This window comes from Schistocerca piceifrons, chromosome 4 (genome assembly GCF_021461385.2).
Source record: "Schistocerca piceifrons isolate TAMUIC-IGC-003096 chromosome 4, iqSchPice1.1, whole genome shotgun sequence".
Lineage (NCBI taxonomy): Eukaryota > Metazoa > Arthropoda > Insecta > Orthoptera > Acrididae > Schistocerca > Schistocerca piceifrons.
Genome location: NC_060141.1, coordinates 568,860,705 through 568,874,705, shown reverse-complemented (window position 1 = coordinate 568,874,705; position 14,001 = coordinate 568,860,705). Strand labels below are relative to the sequence as shown.

At 44.4% G+C, this 14,001-nt stretch overlaps 1 protein-coding gene and 1 non-coding gene across 2 annotated transcripts in view; both read left to right on the top strand.

Moving 5' to 3' along the window:
• The first annotated feature begins 2,743 nt into the window (after nucleotides 1–2,743).
• Nucleotides 2,744–2,852, top strand: LOC124796963. The gene has a single exon (XR_007016856.1). It is a non-coding gene; the product is annotated as a U6 spliceosomal RNA (small nuclear RNA).
• A 7,450-nt stretch (nucleotides 2,853–10,302) lies between these two features.
• LOC124796006 (facilitated trehalose transporter Tret1-like) overlaps nucleotides 10,303–14,001 on the top strand; it is a 45,558-nt gene continuing 41,859 nt past the window's right edge. Inside the window, exon 1 of the mRNA XM_047260089.1 lies at nucleotides 10,303–10,515. Coding sequence (XP_047116045.1) covers nucleotides 10,303–10,515 — 213 coding nt within the window. The remainder of the gene's footprint in view (nucleotides 10,516–14,001) is intronic.

Here is a 14,001-nt window from a genome sequence, read left to right as displayed (position 1 = left end):
AGGGCGAGTGCCAGGAGGTGCAGTATTAAAACTCGGCGAGAACTTTCCAAATGATTTATTGTTTCCACTACATTGCCCCGTTCACCTCAGTCTGCGTCACAATGCCCCGCATTGCTGAGGTAGCACCCCAGCGGCCTGTGCACGCAACACTGTGTCGAGCCGGCCTTGTACACCAGCTGCAGAGTTCCCATTTCGTCAGGATGGCTGCGCCAGCACCCGACTCAGTGACCACTGTCCTCGTTGTCTCCGCACTGCTCCACCAGAAGCCGTAGGTCGGCCCTGCTGCTGCTTCTTTCACGGCTAGCATAGCTGGGAACGCAGCGGCAACGACTGCCCGTGATCCGGCGTCCGAATCTGCAGCCCCTTGTCTGGGAAGTCTCCTACGTGTGTCAGGAGCTGAGACGACTGCCCATGGTAGCGAGCCAAAGAGTGGCCCGCCCTGGCTGTCTGCGGACCCTGCGTCGGCCTCAGAGAGTCTAACCAGCAACCCGTCGTGGACTGGGATGCTGTCGCCCGATCTGTTGCTGCGTGTAGCCCAGCGGAGTGATAAGCCCCGCCGTCCAGGAGAGCTGCCACGCTTGAATGACTCTCATTAGAAAACAACACCTATTTATACGCGGCTGTGCGCCTCTGTTTCGCTAACGCGTCACTTTGGGTCATGTACACACCACACCCCGGTTGTGCCAGTGGGCCCCTTTTGCCTATATCTTGCGCCATGCGAACCGCTGTGTTTACACTTTTCAGTGGTTCGATGGCCCCGTGGCTTCCATTCCACTTCTCAACTGCTGGTCAGCGTAACTTATTGCAGTCCTGCCCGCACCTGGTTGTAACTTGTGCTCAGAATATCGCACAAAACTAACTTTCCCTATACCAAATGGTGGTGCTGCTACGCTATTCCGAGAAAGCCTATGTACAAAGGTTTAGGAACAACTTTAGACGATGAATCTAGGAATGTATTACAACTGCCTACTATCACTTCCGTAGAGATCGAACTACAAGATCAGACTAATTACTTGGTGTGCAGAGGTGTTTAAGCAATGTTGTGTCACGAGTTATCATTTTACCTGTGATATCTTGACAGTAGCGTCCATGTAACTTGTCTTTTTGAACGAAGTTAAATGTTATGGGAGCTCCATCTTTCGTTAACATGAGTTTACTGGAGGAGAACTCTGCTACTGTATTCACCTATCTAAGTAAATCACGTCCTATAATCAAGTCTACAATAATATTTGGCACCGCTAGGCAGCTGCATTCAATTGCACCATTACTGAGATCCATTTTGACTCTTGTCTGTAGTCTGATGCAACAAGAGCGTCCCCCTACAGTATCCAATATTCCACAGTTCACCATGGGGAAGGTTAGTAACTTTGTTCCTTCCCGCAGATTCCTGAAAAGAGCTGCGGAGATAGCATTCACACTCGCAGCTGTGTCGATAATCCCTAAAACATTATACCATTCAGCGCTGAGTAATAACTGTGGGGTGGCTGCTCTAATCATTTCTCGCTTCGTTAGCATTTGGTTGCTTTCGGTTTGTCTGCCAGTATGAGGGTCCTAGACTTTGTTGGTACCCGGTATTGTAACAACTATCATGTCGTTTGCTTCGGTAGCTGTTCCCATTGTTACCCCTGCTGCCATTTCATGGTCTGCTCACATTATTAAACATACCAATAGAATCTCCTTGTTGTTTATCATTAGTGTTCAGTTGCAACTGGTAGCCCTGAATGTCACGGTTAGAATAATTTGGCATGCTTCGACCATTGTGCCCGTTGATGTTGACACCTCTCGCTTTGACGTCTTCCATTAGCATGTCGACAGCATTTACAATACACAAAAATTCTTCAAAATTAATGTCATTGACATGTAGTATCTTTCCATAATGTGAAGTGGCATCTTTGTCTTTAGTGTTCTTACAAGGTGTTTTGCAGAGATCTGTTCTGACAGATACATGGTTTTGTTATGATATCTCTCAAAGTTGTTTCACAGGCTACCTAGACGTGGATTGTGCGCAAGATAAACAATCTAACGACGATTCCAGTCTGCTGTCGATTGTGTCCATATAATTCACATAAAAATTCACTATGCCAATATTACTAGTCTGTGAAATGAAAATGCCTATCTACTGCTAATAAATATTCTTCACACCCACAGAATAGCCAGCGGACACAGAAATGGAACTGTACATCTCACTTTCCTTAGCACACGTGTGGTCATCAGATCTCTTTACAGACATTTCCCATACACACATCAACTCGGATTTAGTTTGACATCAGTTCATCTCCAATAACTGTGCATGAAAAAGAAACACAGAATTAGTCACTTACATTAAATATAAATTCAGTACCTGTAAAAGAAAATTTTTCAGACAAATTATTGTAATATGAAGACATGTCCGGAAGAACCATCTTCATATACAGTTAAGGCTAACCAGCCATTGACCTTCTTCTTCTGTGCTGAATGCACACACATTGCCCGAACTCTTACGGGACTCGATAAGATTGTCTGACGCGAGTAATGAGTGTAATGGGCAGGGGCACTACGAATGTATTGTGTGGACGTGAAGTTGGGAATGTGGGTCTCATGGTGTGCATGCGCGGGATAAATCCCTGCAGTCACACTCTCCTCTGTGCCCTCGACGGCTTAGATGGCGCACCTCTTCGCTAGCTCCGAGGTAACACGCTTGCCTCACAAGTTCGCTTTTGTTTGCCTTTCAAGATTCGCTGAAAGCCAGACTCTTAATTATTTCGTACTCGCTTCGGCAGTACATATACTAAAATTGGAACGATAGAGAGAAGATTAGCATGGCCCCTGCACAAGGATGATACGCAAAAAGCCGGCACGGTAGCTCAGCGTGTTCGGTCAGAGAGGCGGTAATACAAAAACTGAGTAAATTAATCAGCGATCAACTTGAACTTTGTCTTGTGACGTCCGCCCACACCAAACCCAACGAACAACAACGAACAAAATAAAAAAAAGATGGATAGAGCGTCTGCCATGTAAGCAGGAGATCCCGGGCACGAGTCCCGGTCGGGGCACACATTTTCAACTGTCCCCGTTGATTTATATCAACGCCTGTCGAAGCTTAGGGCAGGCGTCTCCAAACTTTTTAGTCCGCGGTCCACATTGACTCCTCCATGAAGTCATAAGGGCCAAGATCTACCTAGTGGGATTAAAGCACCCTAGCACTCCATGGTCACCGTAATGTAAGGCTAAAGGAAAGATGAAATCGCAGAAAATCTAGGGTTGTGGGAATAGCTAGCACTGAAACGAACTACGATTTTTATTTAATTACATAATTTTGATTGGTGGACGTACCTGACCGAAATTCTGTCGTATTTTATTCTGGCGAACTTCACCGACAAAAAAGTATGTCACTGCACATTCTTCACGAAAGCGTCCTGCAAGATCTCAAAATCATTGTTAGCAACACTATTATTGCTAGACGTAACAGAGGCAGAGTATGTCGACGCATTGTTATTTCAAGCGGCGCAATAATAAGTTTAGTTATGTAGTCTTGTAGCGAGTAGCAGAGCCACAGCATATATTTGATAGCTCTGTTGCGTGATTGTGTCTATGCTGCGAGTGTCCCACGAGTTTTTTAGTGTTTTATGCGCTGTACTAGTAGGTGAGACGACGAAGTGTGGGACAATTCAAAGTTTGAATTCGAAGAGACGAGGAAAATCTGAAAAATCGGAGAATGGTCTGTCTGTTTATTTTGGATAGCCATAAGTTTAACCATGACCTTCCGCTTTGTAAAGATAGAGCTCCAACAATGTAGCGGTGTATTGGCCGCGATAGGCCTCGAAAGTCAATTGTTGGCAGTATAGGTACCACCTCAAATATTTGGCGGGCCGGATACCGGGGATGTCCGGCCAGCTAACGCGGCTCGGTTTGCCGGCCCTCGCGGGCCGGTTTCGGCCCGCGGGCCGTAGTTTGCTTAATATACAGAACAAAACTTCATCTCCTGGCTTAGGGTCTTGATTTAATTATCATTTCAAATTATTGTAAGTTTGTTCACGAATTCAAGTATGCATTTTGTCACTGGTGGCTAAGTTAAAACGTTTTCCTGTTGTTTCTTTCTTTATTCAGTTTTACGTATTATATTTGGTGTTGTATTTTGTAATTGTAGTGTTGGCAGAAGAGCCAACACTGTGTTTCTAGAGGAGGCCGAAATGCACGCGTTTAATTACACGCTGACTGGCGTGAGGTCTGGAACAGGACAATATCTTGAGAATTGCAAATAAAGTACGTAGTTGATATAATACTTAACTTTAATCCACAATTGTAGAACATCTCTATTGATGATACATGCTTCACATAATCAATATCAATTGAATACGGCGCCTTGCTAGGTCGTAGCAAATGTAGCTGAAGGCTATGCTAACTATCGTCTCGGCAAATGAGAGCGTAGTTGTCAGTGAACCTTTCCTTGCAAAGTCGGCTGTACAACTGGGGCGAGTGCTAGTAAGTCTCTCTAGACCTGCCGTGTGGTGGCGCTCGGTCTGCAATTACTGACAGTGGCGACACGCGGGTCCGACGTATATTAATGGGCCGCGGCCGATTTAAAGGCTACCACCTAGCAAGTGTGGTGTCTGGCGGTGACACCACAGTAATGCTGAACAGTATGTGTTATAATCTACCCATCTAAATTCGTCGTATGGCACATTGGGAAGATCAAGTGAATGTCCTCAACCAGTATCGAGTGGCATTATCTTGGCCAAGAGGTAAACAGTTTTAGCCCCGCAGTCATCTGAATTCGTGATGAGCCGCAATGCTTGTAGTACTGCTTTGTTGCGAGTCCCTTAGCTTCTCCCTGACACCATATCCTCATAGAATTTCTGAAACTGGTCTATAAGATTAAAAATAACTTGTTAAGATAGTAGTTGAAATCCAGCCTCACCATTATTCTGTGGTGACTACCTATTTATTCTCCAATTCTTGCTTAATATACAGAACAAAACTTCATCTCCATTATTTTGCTGCCATGTTCCCCAGTACGCAGTCCAAGATATTCTTTTCTAACAATGTCTCCGGTTCACAACACTGTCACTTAACAATGTCTCTGATTTTACGTACGTTATAGCATAGTCCATACATATATGTTACGAGGCGTGCTTTTTAAGTAAGTACGGTTTTGCCACGCCTCGGCTGCAGCGCTGCAGTCAGCGTTCTGCACATGCGCACTGGGTACCTACATCAGTTGTCTACGCACTGACCCCATTACAATCTGATTCTTCCTGTTTTACGTTGTGTACTGAGTGTTTAAGATGCCTCTGAAAATCGTGAGTCCCGCCGACTGTGAAGTACGGGCTCATATAAGATTTCTTAGTGCTGAAGGCCTAAAAGCGATCGATATTCATCGTGAGACCTGTGCAGTTTACGGAGAAAACATTATGAGTGATAGAATGGTAAGAAAGTGCGTGAGAGCATTTAAAGATAGCCGCACAAATGTGCATGATGAACAACGGAGTGGGTGTCCTTCGGTCGTTAATGAAAGTTTGGTGCAAGAAGTGGACAATAAGGTGAGACAAAACAGACGCTTTACAATTTCCTCCTTGCGGGATGACTTTCCTAATGTTTCTCGTAGTGTTTTGTATGGCATTGTGACCGAGCACTTGAATTACCGAAAATTGTGCGCACGTTGGTTACCGAAAATGTTGACGGATGTGCACAAAACCAAACGTTTAGACAGTGCATTGACTTTCCTTGAGCGGTACCACAACGACGGTGATCATTTCTTAGGCCAAATTATTGCGGTCGATGAAACATGGGTGGCCTACGTCACACCAGAATCAAAGCAACAGTCCATGGAATGGCGGCATTCAGATTAACCCAGAAAAGTGAAGTATAAGCAAACAATTTCTGCCCAGAAAATCATGTGTGCAGTTTTTTGGGACAGAAAAGGAGTATTGCTTGAGGAATTTCTGCCTCGCAATGAGACAATCAATGCAGCAGCTTACTGTAAGACATTGCACAATCTGCGGCGTTCAATTCAGAACAAAAGATGTGGCAAGTTGAGCAAGGGCATCGTTTTCCTGCAAGATAATGCCCGTCCGCATGTGACGAATCAGACCAAAGATCTCATCACATCTTTTCGATGCTAAACTCTAGATCATCCTCTGTACAGCCCCGATCTTGCGCCCAGTGACTACCATCTGTTCCTGCACTTGAAGAAAAACCTGAGCGGTCAGCATCTTCAAGACGATGACGAAGTCAAAACAGTGGTGATGCAGTGGTTAACAAGTCAGGCGGCAGACTTCTATGAGGAGGATATTCAAAAACTGGTACAAGGTTATGACAAGTGCCTCAATATAGACGGAAATTATGTAGAAAAGACTTTTAAGGTACAGGCCTTCATGTAAAAATAATATTATTGAGATATCTTAACACGCCTTTTTTTAATTTCAAAACGGTACTTACTTAAAAAAAACACGCCTCGTACATTACTAAGAGCTTCAATCTTAGTCAATCCTTGCCCTTACGCAAGCAGTTACTCGGCTTGGCATTAACTGATAGAATTGTTGCATGTTTTCCTGAGGGATATCGTGCCGAATTCTGTCCAATTTGCGCCTTAGATCGTCAAAATCCCGAAAAGGGCTGCTGAAGCTAGGGTTTGGCAAGCACAAAGAGATGTAGAAGAAATTCTTGCCGTGTGCGGGCAGACATTATTTCGCTGAAATGTAAGCAGAAGATGGCCTTGTCATGATGGGCAACAAAACGGGGCTTAGAATACCGTCTACTTACAGCTGAGTTGTAAGGGTTCTACGAATGTCAACCAAAAGGGTTCTGCTATGGAAAGAAATGGCACTGAAGGCCATCACTCCCCGATGTCGGGAGGCCGAGTCGGGTTGGTATTACAATGCCGTCCAGGGTGTCTGCAGACGTCATCGTCGCTGTTCATCGGTGCGCAGTTCGAAGTGGGACTCGTCACTGGACACAATTCTACTCCAGTGCGTAAGATTACAAGCCAAAGACGTGTCTGGATACGCCCGGAACAGGCACCAACGTAACTGTCGATTGCCATATGGCTCGACAATCATGGGTGATGCGGAGGGGTGCTACTTCTTTCCATAGTAGGACCCCTTTGGTTGATATCCTCGGAAACCTTGCAGTACAGTGGTACACCGACGATATCTACGCCCCGTTTGTTGCCCTTCTACATGCATACTCCGCAAGCCACCTGACGTTGTGTGGTGGAGGGTACTTTCAGTACCTCTATCGGTTCTCCCTTCTATTCCAGTCTCGTATTTTTCGTGGAAAAAAAGATTGTCGGTATGCCTCTAGCGGCCTCTAATCTCTCTGATTTTATCCTCATGGTCTCTTCGCGAGATGTACGTAGGAGGGAGCAATATATTGCTTGACTCCTCGGTGAAGGTATGTACCGAGCAACTGAGCGTCTCTCTTGCAGAGTCTTTCACTGGAGTTTATCTATCATCTCCGTAACGCTTTCGTGATTACTAAATGATCCTGCAACGAAGCGTGCTGCTCTCTGTTGGAAATTCTCTATCTCTTCTATCAGCCCCAACTGGTACGGATCCCACACTGGTGAGCAGTATTCCAGCAGTGGGCAAACAAGTGTACTGTAACCTACTTCCTTTGTTTTCGGATTGCATTTCCTTAGGATTCTAAAATGAATCTCAGTCTGGCATCTGCTTTACCGAAAATTAATTTTATATTGTCATTCCATTTTAAATTACTCTTAATGCCTACTCCCAGATAATTTATGGAATTAACTGCTTCCAGTTGCTGACCTGCTATATTGTAGCAAAATGGTAAAGAATCTTTCTTTCTATGTGTTCGCAGCACATTACACTTGTCTACATTGAGATTGAATTGTCATTCCCTGCACCATGCGTCAATTCGTTGCAGATCCTCCTGCATTTCAGTAGAATTTTGCATTGTTACAACCTCACGATATACTACAGAATCATCCGCAAAAAGCCTCAGTGAACTCCCGATGTTATCCACAAGGTCATTTATGAATATTGTGAATAGCAATGGTCCTACGACACTCCCCTGCGGCACACATGAAATCACTCTTACTTCGTAAGACTTCTCTCCATTGAGAATGACGTGCTGCGTTCTGTTATATAGGAATTCTTCAATCCAGTCACACAATTGGTCTGATAGTCCATATGCTCTTACTTCATGGCAAACCATCCTGAGCTCACATTTCAGCGAAATAACGCCCGCCTGCACACAGCCACAGTTTCTGCTGCCTATCTTCGTGCTTGCCAAACCCTAACTTGGCCAGCAATGTCACCGTATTTCTCTCCAGTTGAGAACGTATGGGGCATTATGGACAGTGCTCTCCAGCCATCCCGAGATTTTAACGATATAATACGCCATTGGAGCGAATTTGACACGGTACCTCTCAGGAGAGCATCTAATAACTCTATCGATCAATGCCAATCCGATTAACTGTTTGCATAAGGACCAGGAGGAGGACCAATGTGTAATTGGGCTGCTCGATTTGTGAAGCTCTTTTTCTTGAATAGATCACCCACTATTTCTGAAATTATAATCGTTGTCTCTACATGTCAATCAGATGTACCGATTTCTGTAAAATTCGGATAATTCCTTGGAGTTGCGTCTTTTTTGTCTCAGAGTGTGTTAGCTTTTTCAGGTTTTACTTGTTAGTCAGTACTGTTTATTCACATTGTCCCCAAACACATTCAATAATTTTTAATTCTATTTCATTATTATGTGTCATATTATAATTGATTTTTACGTAACTGCCATGTAAAAGATTAAGTACTCGTGAGATTCTACTCTGATGAAAGAGAAGCTCTCAACACCCTAATCAGGTCTGGTTAATGAAAAAAAAAAAACACTACTGCCCATTAAAATTGCTACACCATGAAGATAACGCGAAATTTTAATCGACAGGAAGAAGATGCTGTGATACGCAAAAGATTATCTTTTCAGAGCATTCACACAAGGTTGGCGCCTGTGGCGACACCTACAACGTGCTGACATGAGGAAAGTTTCCAACCGATTTCTCAGACACAAACAGCAGTTGACCGGCGTTGCCTGGTGAAACGTCGTTGTGATGCCTCGTGTAAGGAGGAGAAATGCGTACCATCACGTTTTCGACTTTGATAAGGATCGGATTCTAGCCTATCGCGATTGCGGTTTATCGTATCGCGACATTGCTGCTCGCGTTGGTCGAGATCCAATGACTGTTAGCAGAATATGGAATCGGTGGGCTCAGGAGGGTAATACGGAACGCCGTGCTGTATGCCAATGGCCTCGTATCACTAGCAGTCGAGATAACAGGCATCTTATCCGCATTGCTGTAACGGATCGTGCAGCCACGACTCGATCCCTGAGTCAACAGATGGGGACGTTTCCAAGACAACAACTATCTGCACGAACAGTTCGACGACGTTTGCAGCAGCATGGACTATCAGCTCGGAGACTACAGCTGCGGTTACCCTTGACGCTGCATCACAGACAGGAGCGCCTGCGATGGTGTACTCAACGACGAACCTGGGTGCACGAATTGCAAAACGTCATTTTTTCGGATGAATACAGGTTCTGTTTACAGCATCATGATGGTCACATCCGTGTTTGGCGACATCGCGATGAACGTACATTGGAAGCGTGTATTCGTCATCGCCATACTGGCGTATCACCTGGCGTGATGCTATGAGGTGCCATTGGTTACACGTCTCGATCACCTCTTGTTCGCATTGACAGCGCTTTTGACAGTGGACGCTACATTTCAGACCCGTGGCTCTACCCTTCATTCGATCCCTGCGAAACCCTACATTTCAGCAGGATAATGCACGACCGCATGGTGCAGGTCCTGTACGGGCATTTCTGGACACAGGAAATGTTCGACTGCTGTCCTGGCCAGCACATTATCCAGATCTCTCACCAATAGAAAACGGTGGCCGAGCAACTGGCTCGTGACAATACGCCAGTCACTACTCTTGTTGAACTGTGGTATCGTGTTGAAGCTACATGGGCAGCTGTACCTGTTCACGCCATCCAAGCTCTGTTTGACTCAATGCCCAGGCATGTCAAGGCCGTTGTTACGGCCAGAGGTGGTTGTTCTGGGTACTGATTTCTCAGGATGTATGCACCCAAATTGGGTGAAAATGTAATCACATGTCAGTTCTAGTATAACATATCTGTCCAATGAATACCCGTGTATCATCTGTATTTGTTGTTGGTGTAGCAATTTTAATGGCCAGTAGTGTAAATACGATAAATAAATGACACTAGTGTGTACCAGAGACTGCGGGTGAGTGAGTGCAGGGTGTTCCCACAGCGACTCTGACGTATCTGACGAGCGGCATGATCTCCGGCTGGGCGTCGCCCATCCTGCCGCGCCTGCAGGAGCCGGGCTCGTGGCTGCCGCTGACTGCGGACGAGGCCTCCTGGATCATCTCCTGCTTCACCATATCGACCGTGCCTACCAAAATAGGGGTGCCCTTCATCGTCGACGTCGTCGGCCGCAAGCGACTGCTCATCGCATCCGCGCTGCCGGTGTTTGTTAGCTGGATCATGGTCTGTACTGAATTCAATCCCTCTTTTCAGTTTGGGGACTAAGGCAAGACTGCCACTCTTAACAACGGTATTCTTTGAGGAATTTAATTTCACTCAAAATTGTACATATAATTGCTGTGAAAATGTGATTAAACCGAGGAGAAATTGGGAAATGGAATTAATATTAAGAGTGAAGAAATAAAAACCTTGATATCTGCTCATAAGATTGTCATTCTGTGAAAGACGGCAAAAGAACTGAAAGAGTAGTTCATCGGAATGAATTATGTCTTGAAAGGATGCTGAAAGTTGCACGTCAATTCGCACTTTCATTTTTTGCACACAGTAGTTTTGCTTTCCTAAAGTAGCGATTTTATCTTTGCAATGCTTTGCGAGTTTAATACTTTGGTTAACTTCTATTAGCCGGTAGAAGCTCTTTAAGCTCTCCCTTTGTGTCTTCAGCGATAAATTTGTTACTGGAGACACAAAGAGCTAGCTCAAAGAGTTGCGTTTGGAGGCCTGTTTGGACCATCAGCCTATGGGAAACGTTCACGTGAGTGGGACCATCAGGCGATACACACTGAAGGGACAAATACAGAGGTATGTAAATAGGCTGAATACGGCACTGCGCTCGGCAACGCCTATATAAGTCAACAAGTGCCTGGAGCAGTTGTTAGATCAGTTACTGCTGCTACCACGGCAGGTTATCAAGATTTAAGGGAGTTTGAACGTGGTGTTATAGTCGTCGCACGAGCTATGGGACACAGTATCACCGAGATAGCGATGAAGTGGAGATTTTCCCGTATGCCGGCCGCGGTGGTCTAGTGGTTCTAGGCGCTCAGTCCGGAACCGCGCGACTGCTACGGTCGCAGGTTCGAATCCTGCTTCGGGCATGGATGTGTGTGATGTGCTTAGGTTAGTTAGATTTAAGTAGTTCTAAGTTGTAGGGGACTGATGGCCACAGATGTTAAGTCCCATAGTGTTCAGAGCCAATTCCCGTATGACCATTTAACGAGTGTACCGTGAACATCAGGAATCCGGTAAAACATCAAATCCCCGACATCGCAGGCGAAATAACGTCAGACTTCAGAAAGAATGCGTTAATTCCTGTTCCGAAGCAGGCAGGTGCTGAGACTGTGAATACGACGGAACTATGAGTTTAACAAGTCACGGTCGCGAAGTATTGACATGAAGTATGTATAGAAGAATGGAAAAACTGGTAGAACTCGACCTGGGTTCTGCAGAAATATGGGAACAAGCGAGACGACACTGATCGCACGAATTATCCTAGGCTGAATAAAGGCAAATATGCATTTATAGCATTTTTAGGTATAGAGAAAGCTTTTGACTGGACTACACTCTTTGAAATTTTGAAGGTAGCAAGAATAGAATACAGGGAGCGGAAATTTACAGTTTGCTCAGAAACCAGACAGCAGTTATAAGAGTAGAAGGACATGAAGTGGAAGCAGTTGTTGAGAGGGAAGTGAGCCAGGGTTGTAGCATTACTCCGATGCTGTTTAGTCTATGAATAAAGCAAGCTGCGAAGGAAACCAAGGAGCAGTTTGGAAACTGAATTGAAATTCTAGGGAAAGGAACAGAAAATTTGTGTTTTGTCGATTACATTGTAATTCTGTCAGGGGGCGGCGGACGACTAAGACGAGCAGATGAACGGAATGTCTACTGTATTGGAAAAAGATGAACGTCAAAAATGAAACAAGCGTAACAGAATGCAGTCGTATTAAATCAAATGATGCTATGGGAATTACGAAATCATCCACTAAAGGTAGTATAAGGGTTTTCGGATTTGGGAAGAAAATAGTTGGTAATTACCGAAGTGGAGAGGACATAAAGTGAAGACTGGCTATAGGAAGAAACATTTCTGAAAAAGAGCAATTTGTTAACATCTCTCTATATACAAACTGAAGTCGTTTGCATATACAGGCTTATCTCAGGAACTGTTGTAGGGATTTTAATCCGATTTTCACTAATGGATCCACCGATTCACGAAATATTTCGTACAAATTGTCAGATTACGATTAATGAGGTTGAATGAGCTCCACTATGCCACATTAACAGAGATTCATGGTAGGCCCAAGCCCACGGTTATGACATTATTTGGCAAGCTATTCACATGTATTAAACAATTTTTAAAAAACAACTACGATAATAAAACATAATGAAATAATCTTTTATAAATAAGTAGTTCTTACAACACTGAGTGAACTGCTTGAATTCAAGAAAGTACCATGTCTTATCCAACTTAAAAACGACAGCAAAATGATACCAGGCTAACACAATGATTTTAAATTACAGACCCAAAATTTAACACGGTCATTTAAGAGACCTGATAAAATTTAAGCAAAATTTTTGAAGGTCAAATGTAACAACGATTACCACAAATTTAGTAGTATGTAAAATGTTTAAATAATTTAAATGTCTCAAACTAACAGAATGGTTTAAAATACAGATCAAAATTTTTGAAGGTCAATTATAACAATGACTAGCACAAATTTTGTAATAGGTAAAATGTCGTGTCGCCAATACGGTCACCCTTGTCAGGCCTGGCCAATGCACATATAGACTACAAAAACAGTATCTGACCCATCAGGCAGCAGAAGGACGCTCGTAAAATAAGCCAAAGCGACAAGGAGATGCCTAGAAACACCAACATTCAATTAACACGATAACACACATGTAGCAAATGGCTGCCTGGACAAGCAATCCAGACTAAGGTACAGAAATAGCCGGCAAACGGCGATCAACAGATTAAGAAGTTTACGACGACCGGATGCAATCTCGAAATCTCTTCAAACATTTAATTCGCTGGGAAAATTTTAAATTTCACGTCAGACAGCTTTACGGGGAAGAGATGGCCTCAGATGGAAGAAGTTTCGACAAGCTACGTGGTAATAGAGCAAAACAAAGTTCTTTACGTTTTTTAGCGAGATGTCGGGATCATGGCATAATACCAGAATTTACCAGAGTGGCACATTTTATTAAGACTGCCACTGCACTTGAGGAGGCCAGTCATACTATTGGCAAGGAGCGAATTTGTTACACAAGACAAAGGTTGCATGCTATTTCCATCTATATCTGAAGGTTGGAGCACTTCTCTCTCCTGTGTCATGGCATTGGAATGAATGAGTGACTTCAGCCAAGTTTGATTGGTTATACAAGGATGCAATTTCTTGGTAGAAATCAAAACTTGATCGTTTGGTGCGATGACAGCCGTCCACCACAGGGAATACTGCAAGAAGTTCCATGGTCAACTTCATGGAGATCTGGCTGATGTGACGCTGTCTATATCGGGTAAAGAACTCAATCTTACACCTGCACCTAGTGCACTAAACTAAACTAAACTCCTCCCGAACAGCCCATGAAGGCCCAACGGGACCGACCGACCGTCGTGTCGTCCTCAGAACCACAGGCGCCACTGGATGCGGGTATGGAGGGGCATGTGGTCAGCACACCGCTCTCCCGGCCGTATGTCAGTTTCCGAGACCGGAGCCG